Here is a 22,210-nt window from a genome sequence, read left to right as displayed (position 1 = left end):
AAGACAAGGTTTTATTTAAAGATAGGCTGCACATAGCACCAGCCCAAGAAGCCTGTTACATGGCCTGTAGCAAGCAAGCTGTCCAGTCCCACTGCAGCACATGGACATACAGTTATACACACACCTATGCAGCCACAATCCCGAGGACACAGACCCACGTGTATACATAGTTGTACATGTGGACATGACAACACAGACAGCAGTACACATACACACACCACAGACAGCTGTGCATATGGACAGCCATAACTAGCTGTACACGTGAACACCACCTTGATATACTTGTGAACATGCCCATACACATAGCTACATGTGTGGACATAGCCACATATCATATGGCTGTACACATGAACATGGTCACACACAAATAGCTATATACATGGACATGTCCACATATACAACTGTAATTACGGACAAAGCTGCACTGACCCATAGCTTTGTATGTGGACACACAGCAAAACACACACCTTTACACATGAACAAGGGACCATGCACACACAGTTCTACATAGACACACAGAGCAGTCTATGGACAAAGCCCCTAATGAGATGCTCCCAGCAAGCTGGCCTCCCTTGTTCCTATAATACAACAGGTACACCTATAATACAGTTAGATAAACAAAGCACAGCAAACAAGCACATAGGCACACAGCCATCCATACAAATATAGCTATCCTAGCCACAACCACATCCTGCTGCTCACTCAGGTACAGCCTCACCCAGGACCACCACCAGCAGCCCCAACCATGGTTACAGAGTCAAATGAATACACATGTGTACATGCACACATACACACACAGCTACAAAGGCACTGGCAGGCACAGCAGGGACTTCTTCACTTGCTAGGGAGGTCCCAGTTGAGTATAGGCACACGGGAACCACAGACACAAAGGCATACCCTAGGCAAGTGGTTCTCAACCTTCCTAATGCCGCGGCCCTTTAATACAGTTCCTGCGGGTCTCGACCCACAGGTTGAAAATCACTTCCTCAGAGGCAAAGGCAGGCTGTGAGCTCCCCATGCCTGAGCCCTGGAGGGCCTAGCATACTCAGCTCTCTCACCCCTTGCCTTGCTTTGCCTGTACTCCAGCAGCTGCAATGGAGGGGCAGGTGTCCCTTGGGGTCACAGAACAGGAAGTGAAAAACCTCCAAACACCCTCTTCTCCCCACTCCAGGGTACCTAGCCATATTCCTTCCTCTCCTTGTGCTTTGGGGAGTGGGGGGTGGGGGTGGGGTGGAGACTCCTGCCCTCTCTCAGCCTATCAGCACAGGACTAACTAAGGTGGAACAAACCAACAAATATACGGCTGAAATCCAGGTGAAACAAGAAAATCATTTGCTTTATTCTGGGTCCTGGAAGCTCTGATGTGTCAGTCCGAAAAAAGATGTAACAGAGATGGCATCCTTGGGGGCTGGTGCAGAAAACAGTCCCTGGCTCCTTGGCCTGGAAGCCAAAAGAGCAGTAAGAAGAGGGCTTAGCAAGAAGCCTGGGGTAAGAGAAATCAAGAACTTCAGGCACCCCCTGGCTTTAGCCAAGGCCCAAGAGGTGAAGGAAGAGGGCTGGAGAGTCTGCTCAGTTCCTTAGCAACTCCATCACAGGAAGGTGCAGGCAGCAGGTTACTCCTTGCTCTTCTCAGGAGTACTAGGCTCCCAGGGCCACTTGGTGGACCCCAGGGGTTCAGGTTCAGGGTCCAGCTGTGTTTCCCCCATGGGACCCTCACTCTCCAGGTCCAGCTCCTCAAAGGATGAACCACTGGCGCCTGACTCGCTGTAGCTGTGCTCACTGCGAGCATCAACATCATCCCAGCCACGGCTGCTTGCCCCAGGGGATAGTGTGGTGGCTGAAGTCTCCCGGCTGCCAGGGCTCACCTCCAGGCTTACAGAACTCGTGTCACTCATTGTGTCAGCTCCTGTGGCCAGGATAAAGGGAGTACAGGTTAGCCAGGACTACCCCTGCCCCCTCTCCTCCAGGGAGAGGGGAGAGGCTCTATCACCAGCTCAGCAACTCAGCATACACAGTCTGCTCATGAATAATATAGCCAACCCTGGCTCAAGAGGCTCATTCCAGTTGCCCTGTGGCCTGGCTGGGGCTGCCCTGACTGGGGCTGTGCTGACGGGGAAGAGGGGAAGAGAAGGGAGGGAGGAAGGGGGAAAGCAGGCAGCTGTGCACGCCTCTCCCTATCCGGAATTAGCCCCAGCTCCCTGCACTCCCACAAAGCCTGCTGTCCTCCCTGCAACATCCATTAAAGCCACTCAGCCCTGAGGAGAGAAGCTGAGGTAAAACAAAGAAACCCAAGTAGTGTCCCCTCCATGCCCCATCTCAAGCTTGAAAAGAGGTTTGTCCAGCGCCTCCTATAAAACATTGCCCATAGGGCGTGAGGACTAAAGAATGGATCAGGGCCCACTTGCCAGTCTCCTTCCCCATGAAGGGCTCCCTATAAGCAGCATCCAGGCCTCTGGCCCATGAGGATGGAAAAGTCCTGAGAAACACTCAACCAGTTACAAGGAAGGAGTGTGCTATAATGAAGCATTTTAAAGGCTATCTCCTCATGTCTGAGTTAATCCAAAGGAACCTTTACCTACCCCACCCCCAAACACTGGTGCTTCCTGAGCCACAAGGCACCAAAAGGGGACCATGAGAGCTCTCTGCTGGTGGTTGAGGAGCCCTAACAATGCTGAACTGGACTAATGATCCAGATCCCTCCTAACCTGCTCCTCTACCCCCAGTACATCCTCTAAGCAAGCAGCCCTTTCCAGGGACAACCCCTTGATTCAGATGCACTGTATGCAGTTAGGGGTGGCAAGGAGGAATAAACAACTTGGGCCCCCTATGTGCAGAAATCCAGATTGGGAGGACAATATGCCATCCTTCCTGTGAGGGTGGAAGAGGGGTAGTATTGAATATCACAAAAGATAAAAGGATGAATCAGCTTTTCCAGCTGTTGTCTCCATCTGGCATTTGGACCCAACCTGAAGTTTTCCTTGAGCCTCTTCTGGGGCCTAGGTTGGGAGTTGGGGGTTTGAGGCCTGTTCCCCCAGTCCTCAGGCTCCTAGAAGATGCCTTCTGAGCCTCCTACTGGCAGAGATGAGGTAAGCCCTAGAAATGCTAGGCTGCTGGCCCAAGGCCCTTCTCCACTCCAGGCTTGGCTCCCAGGGTAGAGGCATGTGAGGAGGGTAGAGGGAAAGCCCAAGTTTAACCGAGCTTTGAAATATGGGTGGTTCCCTCTAACTCAACGTAAGACTCCAGACCCTAACTTAGTCCTATATAATCAGTGCCCCAGAGGCTATAGCATGAAAGGAGCAAAGGAGGAGGGATAGTTTCTCCCAGCTCTATTAGACTGTCACATCCTACCTGCCCACCCACCCAGTGGCTCTTTTGAGATTTCAGATACAGGAACATGGCTGCTTCCCAGCCAGCCTCCTCCTCCCTACCAACTCCTGAGCTAAGAGTGATCAGAGAAAGGAAAAGGATGCCTGTTTCAGGCCAGGGCTCAGCATGATGGGATGAATACAGCCCCTGGGGACACATGGCTACTCCAAGCAAAGACACAGGAAAGTGGCATCCCTATAGTCCCACCAAAGTCTACAAAGGAGAAAGTCCCAGAGTCCTGTGCCTATGTCCCTGAGGAAAAGATGCCAGGCAAGGTGGCAACATCTAAATCCCCAGAGCTACTGTGGCAAGGGTAAGTGAAGCCACCATCTTCACTCCAGTCTTGCCCTCCCTCTCTGCCCACAGCCAGTGCAGAGATCAAATATTCATCGCCTCTCTGGAGCTAAATAATACATCAATGTAATAACAGGCGCAAGGCAGCTAATTACCCCTTTCACCTCCCAGCCCAACCCAGGGCCACAGCAGGGAGACAGGCAGGGATAGGCCAAACCTTGGGCAGCCATGCACCCACCACATATTACTGTGTAAGTGGCATGCACCTGGCAGCTGATAACCAGAGTCCACCCTGGGTGTCAGGACAGGCCCCGTCAGAGGTAGGCAGATCCCTCAGCCTCTGCATCAGGGAGTAGGTGGGCAGGCCTGAAGGGAGGACAGGCCAAGAAGCTAGGGTCTATGGGAGCTGCAGCTGCAGCCAGGTGTATCGGGTGCCAAGCAGCCCTTCAACACCCCTGGAAGGCAGTGTATGAGAGGAAAGGAACCTGGGTGGGTGGGCCAAGAAGTGGGAAGGTAGGCAGCAGAGAAAGGTCACAGAAAGGTCAAGGCACTCCCCTTTCTGCCCTGGAGGCTGCTGGGCCTACCGACCTTGTGCCATGTCCTATGCCCACAGTAGGGACACCAAAGATTGTTGGGCACTACCAGGCAGAAGTGAACAGTACCCCACGGAGGTAATTAAGTGGCAGATGAAGTTAACTGTATTAGACACAGGCCCCTAGGGAAGAGAGATTGCCTCCCAGTACCTTCCTGCCAGCCTCTGCTGACAAGTCTCTCTAGGGTGACCTTGGCTGTTAAAAATTGGATGGGCACAGATTCTGCTAAAGAAGAAGGGAGAAGAGGGATAGTTCCATTCCTCATAGCCCTGTACTACTCCTAGAAGTCATGGACTTCCAGGGTCATAGAAGGCTCCACCAGGACAGACAAAAATTAGGGCCCCTGGGACCACTTGGGACATTACCAGCAGGCCCCCTTAACTCTCAACAGTCAGGGGTCACAAGAAGTCATGATAGAGGGATAGGCTGAGCGCAGGAAACATACTGTTGGCCTGAACCTGGGGCATCAAGACTGCCAGCAGGTGTGTGGGCTGGCTCTGGTGGAAGGTGCCAGGGACTGATCTGGCTCCCCTCTGCATGCTCCCTGGTTGTTCTCTGGCAGGGAGAAAGCAGCTGACTTGGAGGTGGGGTGAATACTGGGGGACAGGAGAACATTTAGTTCCTTTCCTTACCTTCCAGATCCAGTGCCAATCATACTTCCTCACGAGCCCCACCCAAGTGACTCCTTTCCTGAGCAGCCTCAGCCCCCTCCCATGAGCATCCAGCTGTGTGTGATCTGTTTCCAAGGGTACTCCTGTGGCATCTGAAGAGAATCCAGGCAGGGTCTTTGTATCTGTGTTGCCAGGAGGTAACGTGTGAATCCACATCTATGTAGATCCATGTGTCTGGAAACAGGCAGCTCTGCATGTGGGTCCTGGGGTAGACAGGTCTCCTTTCTCCCTTTGCCAAGCATTACCTGACATGCACGGTGCCAGCCCAGACTGGGAGGAGCCTCCTCAACTATATCCCTGGATATCCAGAAGAGAGGGGCTCCAGGCAAGTCCCCACCCTCATACCTCCACCTTCTGTACCTGTGCCATTCATCTGGGCATCATTGGCCTCTGCAAGCCCTCGGAATTTCCTCTCTGTTTCGTTCACCTCAGGTACATAGAAGTCTCCCTGTCGTGCCAGTGGGCACATGAAATGGATCTGGTCTTGCTGGTAGATCTCCAGCCGAGGGTGGGCACACAGCTTTCGCTCCTAGCCAAAGAGTAGCAAAAATATAATGAGCCCTACAGTTCTCCTGATTCACTTGTCCCTAAGTAACCCCAGGAACTATCTATTGCCTATTCCCTCCCAGGGCTGGTTCTGCCTCTTGCCCCAATCTCTTCCAAGTTCTAATCCCTTGCTGAGAGAGGCACACCTCAGAGCAGGACCCTAAGAGAAGGGCCCCACATTCCAAAGGGCAGTGGTCTGAAGACTCAGGAGTTCTTAAGACAATACCCTAGGGCAGGTGCGAAAAGAATCCAGAAACCTGGTCCTGCTAATAATGTGTGTATGTCTAAGATCAAAAGGCTACTCCTGAAAGCCCTGGTTTCAGAGAGCCATGAAGCTTAGCACTCCTAGACCACCCTAGGACAGGATCTCATGTGCCTAAGCCAATGTCTCACCTATCAGACTTCTCATCCCAGGACACTCCAGCCCTAACCTCTTCTCCACCCTGGAAAATGCTGACTGATCCACAGATATCAGGAGGCCAAAACCCCTGACCCTCAGGCCTTCAGCCCCTGCCTTTGTAGACATGTTACCCCAGACCCTGGACAGGGACTCCAAGTCAGCTAAACCCCTCTTCCATTCTCATTCTTCTAATTTAAGTCTGTGTCAAGCTCTGAGCCCACCGCATGTGGTTCCTTCACCTCTTCACACCTAGGCCCAAGATTTCAGCTAAGGAGGAGAAGATTGACGCTTGGGTGGAGGGGCAGGCAGGAAAAATTAGCCTAGCACTGAACATTACCTAATGCTTGAAGTACCAGCATCTCAAGCTCCAAGTCCTAACAGGCAGCCCGCTTCCCTTTACCTGGACACTGAACCCAATGTTCCCCATCCCCCAATATGTATGCAAGGGATCATGCAAGAGCTTCCCTGAAGCAGGCAGAGACAATCAGAACAGAGGTCAAGTGCCTCTCACTACAGAGCCTGCTTCTCCTTTCCTGTGATGGAGCGCAATTACCCACTACGATGACTGCAAGGCCCTGACCTGTCACTGCTCACCCGCCAACCTTCACAACACAGTTATTTATAGCACCCGCCTGGCTCTCACCACAAGCTCTGAAATGAGCCTTCAACTTAACACTAATGAGAGACTTAACGCCTGGCAGGAAGAAGCCACTCTAGGACTCCACTTGTCCGCCTGCCTGGCCAACTCTAGGATTGTGGAACCTCCTCCAACTAAAGCAAGTAAATAGGGGTAAAAAATGCACCCATGGAGAATAAAGGGAGGAGAAGTAAGCCCAAAAGGTTTATCCAGCTCGGACCACTCAACAGCCATCTGTAGGGAGGGGTATATCTAGGGACCATGTGGGGGTGTTGAAGGCCTGCCTAAGGTCTGGCTGCAGCTCAGCTTGTATCTCCACTAGTGATCTAGGTAGGCAAAGCCCTGCACCCTAAGTCTCTGTGTGCTCAACCCTAGAATGGAACACCCTATCCCTGAAGCTTCCAAGGTCAATAAAGGAAAGTCATTACTTTAAGTAATAGTTGGAGTCCATTCTTTTTTGCCAACCTGAGTACTCTCCATACCTCCAACTCCTCCCATCTCCAACACAGATGGCTGCCTTCACTTCTCCACCCACCCAAATGCCCACCCCAGCCCTGGTCCTCAGGAAAAGACTAAATAAGAGCACAATGTCAGGAAGCAGGAGCTATTAGGTTCTGGGGCCCCTGCCTTCTTGGAGGAAGGCATCTGCCAAATTTGAGCCACACTCAGCAAACCTAGCCAGGTCACTGAGGCCAGGATCAGTGAGGTTCCTTGAAGAAGGTCCATGTCATTTCCAGGTAGCCAGAGGTAAGAAAAGGATCCAGTCAGGGCATGATCTTTATCAGCAACCTCATGCTCTAGGCATTCGAAGAATCCATAGGGCAGCAGCTCAATGTCTGTCGGCCATCACAAAAGCAGCAAACATTTGGCTTTGGGAGATTCTCCCAAAACTATAGCCCGTGTCCACCCAAAAATTCCAGAGACAATCCGGGCCCTACTCCAACCCCTGGCAACACTCAGACCACCTTCCTAGCTTCCCCTCTGGAGGAATTTGGCAGTAACAGGGATGATAAGAGAAAGTAATACTTTTCCTAGCCTTTCTTCTAGGCTGGGCAACACCAGGCAGCCACCCTGTGCCACCTGCTCTGCCAGCCCCCTTGTTGGCAGGCAGGAGGCAGCGCTGAGGCTGCTCTGCACATCTGCCTCCTCCAGAGAGCCCGGCTCTGAAGTTGCCTGGCTGTGGACAGCCCCGTTGCCATGGAAACTATATCCTCCATCCTTGCCGTCGCCTTTATCTCAAAGCCATCGGGGAGAACAGAGGAACAGGAGAGACAGAGGATGGAGGGAAAACTGTGGCCTCGCTACACAGCACTTCTTTCCCTGCCCAGCACCCCACCTCCCCATAGCATCCCACACAGGGAGCGCCAGCTGCCTGAGCCTGCCCCAGATCCCTGGAGGGGCAGCCTTAGACCCAAACCCAGCCTGGTCTCACCCCTTGCCACCTGGGGACCCTTGATCCTTCCTACCAGAGGGGGATATGAAGCTAATTAAAATTTCACTGACTTCATCCCTAAATCAGCATAACATATGCTAGATCCTGTCAAAATTCAGGCTCAGGAGCAAAGAAGGGGTAAGAAGAAAGCAAAGCAGCAAACTTCCAATCCAGGCCCACAGGAAAGGAAGGGGCTTATTGTTGCCCCAGTAACCCTACCTAGAAGACTCCCCTTTCTAAGTTCTGCACACTGAGTGAGAGTGAGTCTACTGGGGACTGGGGATGGATGGTGAAATGGTAAGACTAGCCATATACTCTGTCCCTGAGAAATTAGGCAGAGAGAACAAGCCCTTTCCCTCCTGGTCAGGTATAGCCTCTTAAGAAAGGAAAAGGTGACCATGGGCTGACTCTCAGGTCCTCACTGCACAGCAGTTGCTATGGCCTGGGCAGTATGTCAATGACTCAGTAAATATTGGAAAATCATTGGAGGAAGGCGAGGCCAGCTGCCTCTCCTTCAGCTAGCCTCAAGGAGCCCTTGGAGAGCAGGCTGCCAATGGCAAGGACGCCACTCAATGCCACACTGGGCTGGTACTGCTGGACTCCTAGCCCTGGCCATGCCTCTTTCCACGGTCCACACAGCCAGAGGTGTGTGGAAGCATTGCCATGACTGGGCAACCTGATTTGTCTACTGAAGCCACTGACCATCTGATAAGCCCAAAAGCCAGAGCAGCTCCCTCCCTCACACAGACTCAGGGGACCGGACCATAAGGCCCTTCTCCAAGGTCCTCATAGTCCCTCATACACGCCTCCAGGCCTTCTCTCCTACCTCAGCCTTCCACATGCAAAACCAAGAGGAGGATTTGAGATACTACCCATAATGCAGAAATTTCTAGGAGACCTCAGCCACTAGTACTTTCCCACCACCACCCAACCCTGCACCAACACTAGCTTACCCACCCAGGAATGCTGGCAGACAAAAGAAAAAGCAGCTCACTCACCTCACATGAGACTGCTACAGTGCCACTGCCTCAGCTATCTTGAGAATACACCACATGTTCACTCCTTACCTTGGGCTGAGCTCATCTCTTGGGTAAAGGGGCAAGCATTTAGCCCATTCAGTTCAGGGGTCCCACAACAGAGCCAGACTATTGGCTGGACAGAGGCTTCCCCGAGGCACTGTGGGCAGGACCCGCAATGCCTCCCCTGGCAGGTCTTTCTGAATTAAGGAAGAAGAAAGAGGGAGGTAAGAAGAGAAGACCTGAACTATCTTAATTAGTGTTTTGCACTCAGAATATCAGCCTGTACTCAAGCTTCAGCTAGGGATGGAGAGGGGATGGCAGACATAAAAGGCAGGCCCAGGCAGGAGACTGAGGCTGGACCCCACACCCAGACTTCCCAGAGGCTAGATTTGCTCAGAGCAAAGTGGCTGCAAATTCCAAAGGGAGGAAAAAAATGTATGTAGGCCAAGGACTGGGTCCCATCTCATCTACACATACTTTAGGCCCAGAAAGGGAAGAGGTCTGTCCAAGCATCCCACTCCATCATAGCCCTTTACCTCCTGTCTCACTGGGACGAGAGGCCCTGGGTCTTATACTCTTTGTTCATCCTGAGCTGCCCAATCTACCAACCTATCTGTCCATGCCAGACTGGACAGCCAGGCTGTTGTATAACCAGCAAACAGCTGTTGTATCCCACCCAAGGTGATAGCATCTTCTCACAGGGGGAAGTGATGTACCCTTATTTTTAATTACAGACACCAACGTTCACCCACCTACACCTATCAGTCCCTACAAGTGGAGGCTCAGACCCTGGAGAACCTCAGGCAGCCAGTCTTTATCTCATTTGCAAAATGCTTGGGGGAGGCACAGCAGGAGGCTGCAGCTAGAAGGTAGCATGTTGTTATTATTCTGCCTAGAAACTTCCATCAATTTCCTTTTCCTTTGTTCCTTCTCATCCCTACCAGGCTTCTCCAAAGCCTCTTGCCCAGTACCTATACCTGTCTATAGGGCACTCGGCGGGGGTGGGGGGGGGTGGTCTTGCAATGCCAGGGAGAGCCTGCACAAGCCTCATCATAGCAGAACACCCCAAAGCTCTAAAAATGTTAGGCAAAGGAGATGAAGAGGGGTGCAATGGCTCACACCTATAATCCTCGCACTGCGGGAGGCTGAGATGCGTGGATTACTTGAGCTCATGAGCTCAAGACCAGCCTGAGCAAGAGAGAGACCCCGTCTCTAAAAATAGCCAGGTGTTGTGGCGGGCACCTGTAGTCCCAGCTACTTGGGAGGCTGAGGCAAGAGAATCACTTCATGGCTCGGGGCCTGTGGCTCAAGTGGCTAAGGCGCCAGTCACATATACCTGAGCTGGTGGGTTCAAATCCAGCCTGGGGCCGCCAAACAATAACGATGGCTGCAACAAAAAAATAGCCGGGTGTTATAGCCTGTAGTCCCAGCTACTTGGGAGGCAGAGGCAGGAGAATTGCTTGAGCCCAAGAGTTGGAAGTTGCTGTGAGCTGTGATGCCACAGCTCTCTACCCAGGGTGACAGCTTGAGGCTCTGTCTCAAAAAAAAAAAAAAAAAAAAAGAGAGAAACACTTGAGCCCAAGAGCTTGAAGTCGCTATGAGCTATGATGCCATGGTACTCTGTAGAGGGCAACAAAGTGAGACTCTGTCTTAAAAAACAAAAAAGGAGATGAAGAGTGAGACAGGACTGCCAAGGAGAGCATGGAGGAAGCAGAAAGTGGCATAGAGAGCTCAAGCAGTAGCCCAGAGGCTTAGCCTGGTTATTGACAAAAAGGTGGCTTCCCTCTGGGCTTCAATCTCCCTTAACTATGAAATAAAGGGGATAGAACAGATAATCTCAAAAAACTGAAGAACTGTAAAGGATCAATAACTACACCACTATGTGAATATAAGACTGTATACTTGAAACTCCTACTCCCCCACAAAAAAATTAGTAGAGAAACTATCTTAGACATTAAGTCACAAGGTAACCAAAGCATACCCCACTTTTCTGTGTATCAGTTGGCCAATTAGAAAATATAATGGTGGCCAGGCATGGTGGCTCATGCCTGTAATCCTAGCACCCTTGGGAGGACAAGGCAGGTAGATCACTTAAGTTCAGGAGTTCAAGATGAGCCTAAGTAAGACCAAGACTCTATCTTCCTAAAAATAGAAAAAAATGAGCCAGGCATTGTGGCAAGCACCTGTAGTCCCAGCTACGCAGGAGGGTGAGGCAGGAGGATTTGCTTGAGCCCAGGAGTTTGAGCTTGCTGTGAGCTATGACACCATAGCACCTAGTCTGTGGCAAAAGAGACTCTGTTTCCCCCTCAAAAAAAGGAAGGAAAAAAATATACAATGGAAATAAAATATAAAGGTCCTCTCCAAAAAAACGAAAGAAAAAATATACAATTGAAATAAAACATAAAGGCCCTCCTTGGGGTCCTATGTAGCCCAGAGTCAGTCTGGAAGCCCCACTAAAAGGCAGGGAATGCCAGAGGAGCTATGCAGGCAGGGCCAAGCACGGGCAGGAAGCCTGGGGAAGACTGTAGAAGGGAGAAGGTATAAAGGAGAGTGGGGTAGGAAGGCGGGGCATTGTGCCTGGCACCCCAGCCTGCTGTGCTTGCTGCTGCTGCAGTCTGAAGACTTTTCATTTTCACCTCAGAGCCGGCAGCTCACCACACAATTTACACCTCTGCTCATCTCCCTGGCGCTGCTCAAGTCCTGGTTTCCTGGGGAGCCCATGGAGGGGGGGGCCTGGACAGCAATCAAACACAAAGGTGGCCTAAGGCATCAAAAAGCCAGGGGAATAATGATTCCCTTTAAGCAGGTACATAGGACACAGGCCCTCAAGGACCCTAGTGCCTAGATGGATTGGGAAGCCCCCTAATCTTACAGCCATGCCCAGCCTTTCCTTTCCTGAGGCCAATATACAATCCCAGCTCAGCCCTCCACTGGCTTCTTGGGTTCTTGTGGGTATGACCAGAAGGCTAGGCAGTATGGGAGTTGAGTACCCAAAGGGAAGCTCAGCTAGAGAACTGGACAGGTGAGCCCCAGGATCCCACTGCTCTCCCTTGCAAATCTAGGAGGGAGCCAGGGCCCCTACCATTGCAGGCTCTGTAACAGCCCACCCCCCTCTCCAAGATCCAGCCACTCTTTTGCAGCTTATCTGTGCAGTCAAGGACCTTGCGTCCTGTCCTGCTCTCAAGCTGATGAAACCACTGCTGACTGATTATCCAGCAGCAGGAAGGCTATTCAGTGCAGATGGAGCCAAGAAGCCAAGCACCTGGGAGCCAAAGGAGTCAGGAATTGCCAGAGGGGAAGGACAAGTGGGCATAGAGAGGAAACAGGGGACAGAAGGAGGGAAGTAGGAGAAGGCCCTCATCTCCAACTGGCACCTGTGACCTCTCTACCCCTCAAGTAAGTTCTCCCTATCTTGGAGCCTTAGGTTTCCTTTCTGCATACCTGGACAGCTAGGTAAGAGCTCTTATCTTATTCTCTTTCCCCACCAATCCCAAATACTAAACCTTCTGGAGAAGAAAAAAAGAATTTTTTTTCTTGGTAAATAAATCCCATCTGCCTAGGAGAAAAGGCTCTTGCTAAATTGGTGATGTCCCAACCTCACAGAACCATCCAGACAAGCTTCAGCCCCCAGGGTCCTGCAGGGCTGCCAAGCTACCATACTCAAGCTGGTATTTTGAGAGTGGTGGCTCCTATGCCACCCTAGCAAAGACTGGCTTTATGCTTAATCCTGGGGTAGGGGAAGAAGGAGGGGCGAAGCCAGAGAGGCTAAGAATGGGTTCCAGTGCTTAGGCTAGTAGAGGGATAAGACCTAGCCTCCTATGGATACCCCCATACCTCAATGCTCAGGGACAGCTCCCTAAAAGAAACCAGGGAAGGTAAGCCCTGGTATGGTGGGAGGATCTCTTCCTGACTTGGGGGTAGCTGGGAGTAAGAAGTCACTGGTTACTCTCAGCTAACTTCTATTACCCTCATTCAGAGTTTAGCTATAACCTCTAGCTCTTTCTCCTCACTCCCAAGTACTCAAGACTCTTGTTCTGAAGCCCAGCCTCAATGCTGTCACTCATCTGCTCAGACACCATCAGTACCTTCCTAGTGCCTGCAAGACCGAGTCTAATCTCTTGGGTTCAAATTCTTGTTCCTCCACTATACTCTAGCCTCACTGGATATATGGCCACCAAGCCACTACCTCTGCCTGATCTGTGTTCCCAGAGAAAAACACTGCCCATCCTTCAGGTTCAACCCAAATATACTACCATTCCACAAGGTTGTTTTGCCTTTCTCAACAAATCTACCCCTCCCCTCTCCCATGCTCCCCCCTAGGCATGGCTAAACTCCCCAGCTGCAGTAGATGGGTGAAGGTTAAGAGTTCTGGTGGCTTGTCATTCCTCCCCAGGTCCTAGTTCTACTGAGAGTACCATCCTCTCTGCATCTAAGCATGTGCCAGAACTGGCAAGTGGGCCAGCCCTGGATACTCAGTGAAAGAAGCCAAAGAATGGAGCCCCCTCTACCTCATTAAGAGTAAGGACATGAAGCCCGATAAGGAATCTGCAGGAGCTGCTTCCTGTGCCAAGAACAGTTGCCAAGGCTTCCCTTAATGAATGCCTGCTGGGAAAGCGGGCAAATGGGCTCTTGATGTCCTTTGCCTCTGGTTCCCCCAGCAGTCTCTAGGACACACAGCCTCAGCTCCCAACTCTGACCACTAGAGCTGGAGAGGGAGGGCGTCAAGTAGGTGTTGGGCCACAGTGCTGCCATTCCAGGCCCACTCTAGGACATTACCCCAATTGTATTCCATATTCACCACAAGTCCTCAGCCTCTTGGTCCCAGCCCCATTCATGCATAGGATAGAGGGCAAAAGGCACTTAGCCATCAGAATGATGCTCAGCCTAGGAGAGACTGTCAGGATTCAGCTACTGCTTCATCCCTTGATGGGGTAACCTCCGTTCCCTAGGTCTCAGTCTCCCTGTCTATAACACAATGGAGATGCTGGCTTTGACTAGAACTCTGTGACTGCCTTCTAGCTGGTTCTCCCAAGCCCCGAACAATACCACATGAAAAGGAGAGTGCAGTAGATAACTGCTGAATAAGCAACTGATCTGAGATGCCAAGAAAGCCTTCCCTCATTAAAAACAAAGTTTTCAACTTGGAACCTTTACAAACATTATCTTGACAAAGGTGATAGGCAGGGAGAGGGAAATGACAACAGATTTCACATTCCCTCTTACCAAAATACCCCTGCCATGATCCTACTGCTCCCCATGGATGTTCTGGCCCCAGCAGACTCAGACCTTCCCAGTGACTCCCTTAGGTCGCTGAAGCAGGCTAAGAGAAAATACACACAGGGTGCTCTAAGCCCACTGGACAGAACCCAGGCTCTGACCAGGATGCTGTGAGCTTCCTCCCAGTCAACAGCTCAATAGGCTGACCCACTTCTGCAGGCAGCTGAAGCCTGTAGTCCTGAGTCCCAACCTGGCTGCCCCATGGCATTGCCATGCTACCACCCACCATTCATGAATTCAGCCAACACTGCTCCGAGAGATCTCCAACCTGCAGCTCTCCAGGGCTCCCCTCCAGGTCCAGCTTCCAATCAGAGTCATGCTTCCACAGACACGACTGCCTCTTCTGGGAGTCCCTACCCCATATGCACAGGGCTGGGCCCTGGCGCCTCCTCACACTACAGCTGCCACAGCATCCTCAGGATCTGGAACAAACATGGAGTTGGCCAGGGCTGGAGGGGGCACCTGTTCAATGGTACACCTCTTTTAGGGCAGAGATTTTCAAACCACCTGAATCTCAGAAACCCTCCTCCAAATGAAAGCTTAGGACGTCACCTGGTTTATAAAACTCATAAATAGAAATACTCTAGTTGAAGCAGGTAGAGTCTGAGTGCAGCCTCTACCTTCAGGCTGCCAGCCCCTCCGAGCTGTCTGAGAACTATGGATCTAGGGTACCAGCCTCCTTTAAACCCTTGGTGGAATAAACCCAGTCAACCCAGCTGTCCCAGAATTCTACCACCAAAGTTCTCCTCACAGACTCACTACATCCCCTTGGAAACCCTTCCCCTCCCCCCTTTTTTCAATTCAATGGTACAAGGGCCAATGTCTGACAGCCAGGGCCTGCCTGCACTCCCCAGCCAATTAGCCATCACGCGGGACAATTCCCTGTGTCTCCCTAAACTTGGGCGAAGATACCAAACCATTTTATAAGGACTCTCCCCTGAAAAATCCCAAAAATCAAAGACACTAAAAAAGGGAGTTTATGGAGGTTCTGGACTGTGCAGGGAAAAAAGCCAGGCATGGGGGCTTGGTTGGGTCAATCTAACATTCAATGACCTCCCACCAACTGCTATAGACAGACACGAGCCAAGTACTGCACTTGGGACCTTTTTACACGCAATCCCACACATGTAAACCCTAGGCCCGTCACTCGGTCTTGGTTTATTCCACGAACCCAAAGCCCTTGGAAAGTCATTAAGACTGCAGTGAATTCTGGGGTCTTTGCCCACTACTCTGGGCTCACAGAGCTCAAGTCCCTCTTGCATCTACCAGAAGACATCCCCTTTAAAGGAGTCAGGGAGTAGTCTCCTGCCCTGAAGGCTACCTCCCTAGACTCCAGTGGAGCAGGCTGATAAAGCTGGGGCATATTCCACATGGAGTAATTGTCAGAAAGTACCAGGGAATTTCTTGTACCCTCAATAAATCCCCAACAATTAAAAAAAAAAAAAGTAACAGGGAATCCCTTACATACACAGTATACCAGAGACTCAGGGTGGGCCCCCCCGCCCCCAGAGTGTATGTGGAGTTCTAGCTCCTATGGCTCAGCTTGCCAGGCGAGACTTGCCATGTAGACCACAAAGCTGAAATCCAGTCATCCCTTCCAGAATCCCCAGATAGGCCTGACAAATGGTTCTCTTTGGGCCCCTCACAGTAACCCCTAGGTCCCTCAGTCCCATGAGACCAATTCTGCAGGCACATCTGCAACTGCCAGCACATTAGCTGCTCTCCACCTCCCCCACCCAAAACTCTCTGAGACCCCTTTACCACCATCCCTCACCCCCGCCTCTGGGGAGGCAGGTAAGCCTGCCAAGCCCTCCTGCCTCCCTTCCTCTTGGCAGCAGGACTCTTGGCCTTTCTTCTCTCCTGAAACAGAAAGCTGATGGCTGCTGTCATTCTGTTTGAAGAATCTTCACAGCAGTCCTAGATCCAGAGAGAAAAGGAAGGGTGTGCCCACGCATACACACACACGCACACACACACACACATATATATATACACAGTTAAAAGTAGCCAGCTGTTGGGCTAGAAGAGTCAGACGCACCCAGAGTCTCATTAGTACCCTCCTTTATCTGACCCTCAGTGTAGTGGAGAAGAAACCAACAGTGGGAGGGAGCTTCACACTCTCCTATAGATATTTTCTGGGTTGAGAGACAGTTGCACAGGGCTCTCCTCTGTCTGCTACAGGCTGTGACCAGCAAACAAAGCCAACCCCTTCCTCAGCTCTCCACCAGCTCTGTTCCCCAGGATGCAAGGTCAGGCTAAAGACAGAGACAGAGGCAATTCCAACCCCTGCTGCCAAAACAAGCCAAGGACCTGGGGCCATACCTGTGGGCAGCCTGGTCTATTCACTCTCAGCTGGTGGCCAAGCAAACATGCCTCACAGACATCTTTGGAAGAAGTCCCTTGCTCTCCCTGTTTACTCCTGGTTTCCAGCATCCCAACCCCCACTCTGGGAGAACTGAGCCCAAAGCATAGCTGACAGGCTCCCAGGAGAGGGGGAGGAAGGGGGAAGAGCTTTCATCAAAGAGGTGACGTCAAAACCGGCAACTTGTGAAGCTGTCAGGGGCCGAGAAGTTTGGACAAAGGTGTCTAAAAATAAATCCCTGAAGCCAGGAAAAGGCGTTGGTGGCTGAGTTGCTCGCCACCACACCACAAGCCATGCTCTCTGTTCTGAGGTTTAGAGCCCAATAAGTCTCTTCCCAGGGGGTACTTCTCCAGTTTAGCCCTTGAGGTTGAGAATGACACAGAACTGTAGGCACCATACACTAGCCTTTCCTTAAGTAAAACAGGGGAGAACTCCCATGAGGTGGCACACTGAATAGGTCTGGGGCACTGGTGTCTCCCTTCCTGCCTTCACTGCCAGCCAGCATCCCCACCTCCAGCCCAAACCCATTCCTGGCATGCACACCCGTCTCAGCATCCCTTCTAGCCATCACCTTCAGCTTACAAAGAAAACTCGCCTTCATCCTCCCTGTGCCCCTGCCCTAACATTGTGATAGCTCTGCTGTTTCCAGGTCTTCTCACTCATTTCTTCAATCCTGTCCATGACCACAAAGGCCACAGCTGGTGATCCAGAGCCTCATTTATTCATTACCCAGACATAACACCACACTCTTGTACCCCCTTATCTGGGACCTGTCTGAACTTCCATTTCCATCACCAATTCCCTATTGGTGGGCATATTTTTTCCCCAGGAAAAAATAAGGCAAGGTTCCTCCAAGTCTGCCAAGTTTCCACTCTCTGACTCTACTGTCCTATTTAGTGACCCTAGCCACACTGGCCGCACCCTCTGTACAGCTTATTGCCACAGGCTTTCCATAGCCCACCTGACCCCAAAGAGGGCAGCCTCCCAGATCCAATACTGCCAACAGGCTAATGCTCCCAAACTTATCTACCAGCCCAGCCCTCTCAGAACTCCAGATTCTACATTTGCCACTGCTATTGCCACAGCCCCCACTGGGATGTCTCTCAGGCAGCTCTACTGACATAACCTGCAGAGCTGGCTTCCCCTCCCCCCCCAAATCAGGGCCTCCCTCAGTTCCCCACATCTCAGTGAAAAGAATCACTACATTCTCACCTGAATGCCCAGGCCATAGGGAAGCAGCGCCCTCTGGGATGCCCCCACTTCCTTCCCTCCTTCAATAGGAAATCTACCCCAAAGCTCATCAGTTCCACCCCCAAACAGTAAATCTGTGTTTATCTGCATCCCTGCAGTCACTATCCCAGCCCAAGCTGCCACTACTAATACTGAGATTATTGACAGCCTCCTAAGCACCTCCACCTAGCCCCTGACCTGTGATCCAGTCCTACCCTGCCCAGGGATAGGATAGGACATCTTCTGTAGATGTGGTTCTGACCATGTTACTTTCATAGTTGGAACAATGTAGTGACTTTCCACTGCATTTAGATCAAACCTGTGTTCCTCACCCTTCTCTGCCTAGAGAATTCTTTCCTCCCCTCCAAAGGCTCTTCTAGAACTCTGCCTTGAGGTTACCTCCTCCAAAAGGCTGTCCCTAACCATTCTATACAAGTTGATCTCCTGACTGTTCTCACCCCATTCCTTCCTAGTATGGCCCATTTCTGCTTGACATTCATTATTTATCTTCATCACCTCACTGTGAATGCCTATTTCATGTACCAACATTTCACATTATGCCCATCATAGCAACTGGCACACAGATGCTTAATAAATACAAGTTAAATGAATGAATAAACAATTACTTCCAAGCCCAAACTGAGGTCATTTCCCTAGTATTCAAATTTACAAAACATTTAGAGAAGAAGGGATGTACAACAGGGCAAGTTTTAAAAACCTCTGTAGACACAGAAACCCCTGTCAGACCCCCTGGTGACTAGCTCTCCTTCCTCTAGGCAGGGTGAGCTAGCACTGCTAATGATCACATCAGTAAAAAGACAGGATCTGGCATTGCTGCCCTAGGCTAGAGCTCAGGAAGTAGGTGCATAGACCTATACAGAGTCAGGGCCAGGGGCAACATATGGGTACCTAGGGACATCCCAGTCACTGGGAGACTCAGAGCCTTGCTTTACAGACCTCTGGAAGGCTAAAAAGAGGGTGGGCCTGTCCATCCATCTGAGCCAGGAGTACAGAATGACCACTAAAGATATCTTTGGTTAAAATTAGAGACAAACTGACCAGGCCAGGTTTCTGAACAAGCTCTCCATGCTCCTGGGAGATGCTCTGGCCCCTACAAGGTCTCAGGCATCTGAGACCTCTTCCTTGTTCCTAGCTCTATAGGCATCTGCTCCATGAGGACCCCAGGGTGCTTCTCTCCCCAAACCACTTCTTCCTCCCAACTTGGGAAATCCTGCCCATCTCCTAACCAAAGGACCTGGCTGTTTCCCTACTCACACCCCCCCCCAACAAATGCCCGTGCCTCACCTTGATATAGTTGTCCAAGGCAGGGTGTACACGGCGGGTAGCCAGCCAGATAGACAGGGTGGTGGTGTAGGGGAAGGTAGCTGTCACCACGTGGCTGGGTGCCGGGAATGAGAATACTTTGAAGCCAAATTTCTCATACAGGTGGATGAGCTCAGGGGAGGGTGACTCCTCACCTTCACTCAGGATGCTGCCTACTGCACAACGGCACTTCTCAGGAGGAACCTGGAGAAGCAAAGAGGTGTCAGAGTTAGCAAACAAAGAAAAGTCCCTGCTTCCTGGTCTTTGCCAATTCAGGCCTAGAAGAACCACCAGATCCAAGAGGCCATGTAGCCCCAAATACCAGGATGAGGCTGGCTATTTTCCTACTGGAACCCATCTGTGGCCCCTGCCTCCTGCTGCAAGACCCTCATCCACCCATCATTTACTTCTTCAATTAACACATCATGCCCTGTGCTAGAGACTCTGGGGTCATGGTAAGGGATCAGACTTAGTCTCTGCCCTCCAAAGGCCCAGAAAAGGCAAGAACAGAGAAGACCTCTGAACCATCACCCTCTACAAAGCCCATCAACAGCACCTCTGAGGGAGCCTTTCCACCTCCTGATGGGATCCTCTGTTCAGCCACTACTCCCCAGGACCAGAAGCAGGACTACAGGCTGGCAGATCCTGGAGCCTGGATCTATTAGTTACCGGCCCTATTAGCTCATTTCTCTCCTATCTCCTGGAGAAGAGCAGGCTTCCCTGACAGAGATTTCAAGATAGGTAAGGGAGTAAAACTGAGGAGTAGGAACAAGAAAAAGAACCCAGACCCCTCAGGTCATGGCCTAAGAAATCAAGAGAGTGTGAGTTTACATGTATTTATGGGCTCACAGGGTAAAGAGGCCAGGCCAGGGTAGGGACCCGACATCCAACTGTGGAGGGGCTGCAGGCAGCATTGGTCAGGATATAGGATCATTGACCTCTGGGGTGCTGATGAAATTCTGTGAGGAGATCTTCCTAGTCCCTCAAGTAGGGCCAGTCATCAACACCCCAGACAACTTCTTCAACCCATGCTCCATTCCAGAACTTCCCTACTTTCCAAGTTTTTTCTCGTGATTAAGTCCAAGACTACTGGTTCCCCCCCATCAAGTCTCCCTGAGCCCCTAGTGCCTGCACATCCCACTCTGCTCCCCTCTGACCCTATACTTCTTCTCTAGCTTCCCTTCCCTAGCTCCCCAAAATGCCTGCCAGCCAGGTAGGGCTCTTGTGTGAGCCTCCAACACTTCCTGGGACTGACCCAAGGCCTACGAGGACCAGAATTCATTTCTCTACCTTTTGCTATGTGTTTCCCATGTCAGCTTTCCACATGCCTAAGTCTGGACCAGGCCTCAGACTGGGCCCCCAGGGGTATGTGTTCCTGGATCCAAGAGACTCAGCACAGATCTTATGCTATCAATCCTGGGTTTTGCATGATTTCTCCCCCTACCAAGAATCTGCTGACTCCTAAGTTTAAACAGGTCATTCCTTTTACCTCCCTTTACTCTCCTCCTCAACTTCCATTCCTAGCCCTATGAAGTCATCATATTACCTGTTCTCACCTCTTCCCTTCCACTACAACACCTTCTAAGCCCTGTTAGCAATCCTCTGGGGATTTTTCAGCCCTATCTGCCTCTTCTACTTTGGCCAATCCAACCCGGCCCTGGAGTCATACTTTGCCTGGGACTTGGGCACTTACCCCAGGCTCTCATCTCTAAGCAGACCCTGGGGGTCACCCCCAGCTTACTATGCCACTGGTTCCCTTGTTGCCCCCTTGAATCTTACAGCATCAACTCTGGCTCAGAGTCAGTGGCAAGCAATATGATGCAGTTTTTCAGAACCACAGCTGGAAGCAGGCCAGGGTGTACATCCTGAATCACGTGATCCTGGGAAAAATCCCTTAGCTTTTTGGAGGCCCAGTTCCTTGATATCTACTTATAAAACTGTCATATTAATGAGATACTTCATGAAGACTTAGCCCAGGTCCAGCATTCAGCAAGTGCTCTATAACTGCTGTTGATTAGTAGCAGCTATGAGACAGTCAAAACTGTCCCTCAGCCTATTCTGCCCATCCACTCAAACCTCTGCATATGCAGCTCCTCCCTGCCCATTCAGATTCAAATGCCCTTTTAGGGAACGTTTCAGGGTGGTTCAGAGGCACTCTCTTCTCCTCCAACACCTCCCTCCTAATATTTTGCTGTAAACTCTCTTGCCCATGTGAAGTCCACCTTGCGACACAGTCTCTTCTCTTGGCCTGAAGCTCCTCCCACCCCACCCAGACAAAGGAACAGATTGCTGCAGTACCACCTCTTGTCTCTAGATGGTGCAACAGCCCAACTCATGTGTCAAGAGGAGTATGGCCAGGTAGGCAGGAGGTTCTGGCTGGCTGCTGACTGACCAAGGGTCAGCGCCCGCCACAAGGCCTACCATCATGTCCCAGACTCTAACAACCTATGCAAAAGAAACATCTAGAATAAGTCAGATGGAGAAATGGGTGGAAGGTCACGATCTCTCCCCTCCATCCCTGGCCTTGCCCCAGTTTGGATCCTAGGGTCTTTCCTACAATTACTACAGCAGCCCTCATGAAGCTCTAAGCTCAATACCCTATTCAGTCCCCCAAAGACACCAGAACACATATGATCATCTCCTTAAAACCTCTCAATGACTCCCAGTTCACCTCTAGGATGATATTAAATTCCCAACCCAGTGTGCAAGGCTGTCTTTTAGAGTGGCCCACACAACACTGCCTGGATTTGTCACCTCATACTCGCTTTCTGCTGTTCTAGGCCCCATTAAGGGCCAGAGCCCAGATGGGCAGGCACCCACTAAATATCTGTGTGGCAGAGGGAGGGACAGATCCAGGCTCTGGCCCAGCCTGCCTTCCAGCCTCCTTACCCGCCACACTCCCACACCCACCCACATGGAACTATTTGCAGCTCCCCAAACATACCAGGTCCTCTCATGCTTCCTGCCTTTGCGTAAGCTATTTCCTCTGCCTGAAATGTCCTTCTTCACCCTATTCTAGAGTCCCTTCTGCCTGGGAAACTCCTGCCCATCCTGCAAGAC

At 51.2% G+C, this 22,210-nt stretch overlaps 1 protein-coding gene across 7 annotated transcripts in view; it reads right to left on the bottom strand.

The window, feature by feature from the left end:
• Window positions 1-1,315: 1,315 nt before the first annotated feature.
• Window positions 1,316-22,210, bottom strand: part of TEX264 (testis expressed 264) — a 39,604-nt gene continuing 18,709 nt past the window's right edge. For 5 of the 7 annotated variants that reach the window (XM_023513012.1, XM_003789353.3, XM_023513015.1 and 2 more), the window contains exons 3-5: window positions 19,133-19,354; window positions 5,285-5,453; window positions 1,316-1,906 (exon numbers count right to left, since the gene is read on the bottom strand). In XM_023513012.1, coding sequence (XP_023368780.1) covers window positions 1,614-1,906; window positions 5,285-5,453; window positions 19,133-19,354 — 684 coding nt within the window. In that variant the 3' untranslated portion in view covers window positions 1,316-1,613. Of the gene's footprint in view, window positions 1,907-4,885; window positions 5,047-5,284; window positions 5,454-19,132; window positions 19,355-22,210 lie in introns of all 7 variants that reach the window. The other 2 variants (XM_012804983.2, XM_023513016.1) reach the window with 2 other exon arrangements.

This window comes from Otolemur garnettii, unplaced genomic scaffold (genome assembly GCF_000181295.1).
Source record: "Otolemur garnettii isolate 467f Iridium unplaced genomic scaffold, OtoGar3 scaffold00032, whole genome shotgun sequence".
In the NCBI taxonomy this organism is placed as follows: Eukaryota; Metazoa; Chordata; class Mammalia; order Primates; family Galagidae; genus Otolemur; species Otolemur garnettii.
The sequence above is the reverse complement of the archived record's forward strand: the minus strand, read 5'-3'. Positions and strand labels throughout refer to the sequence as shown.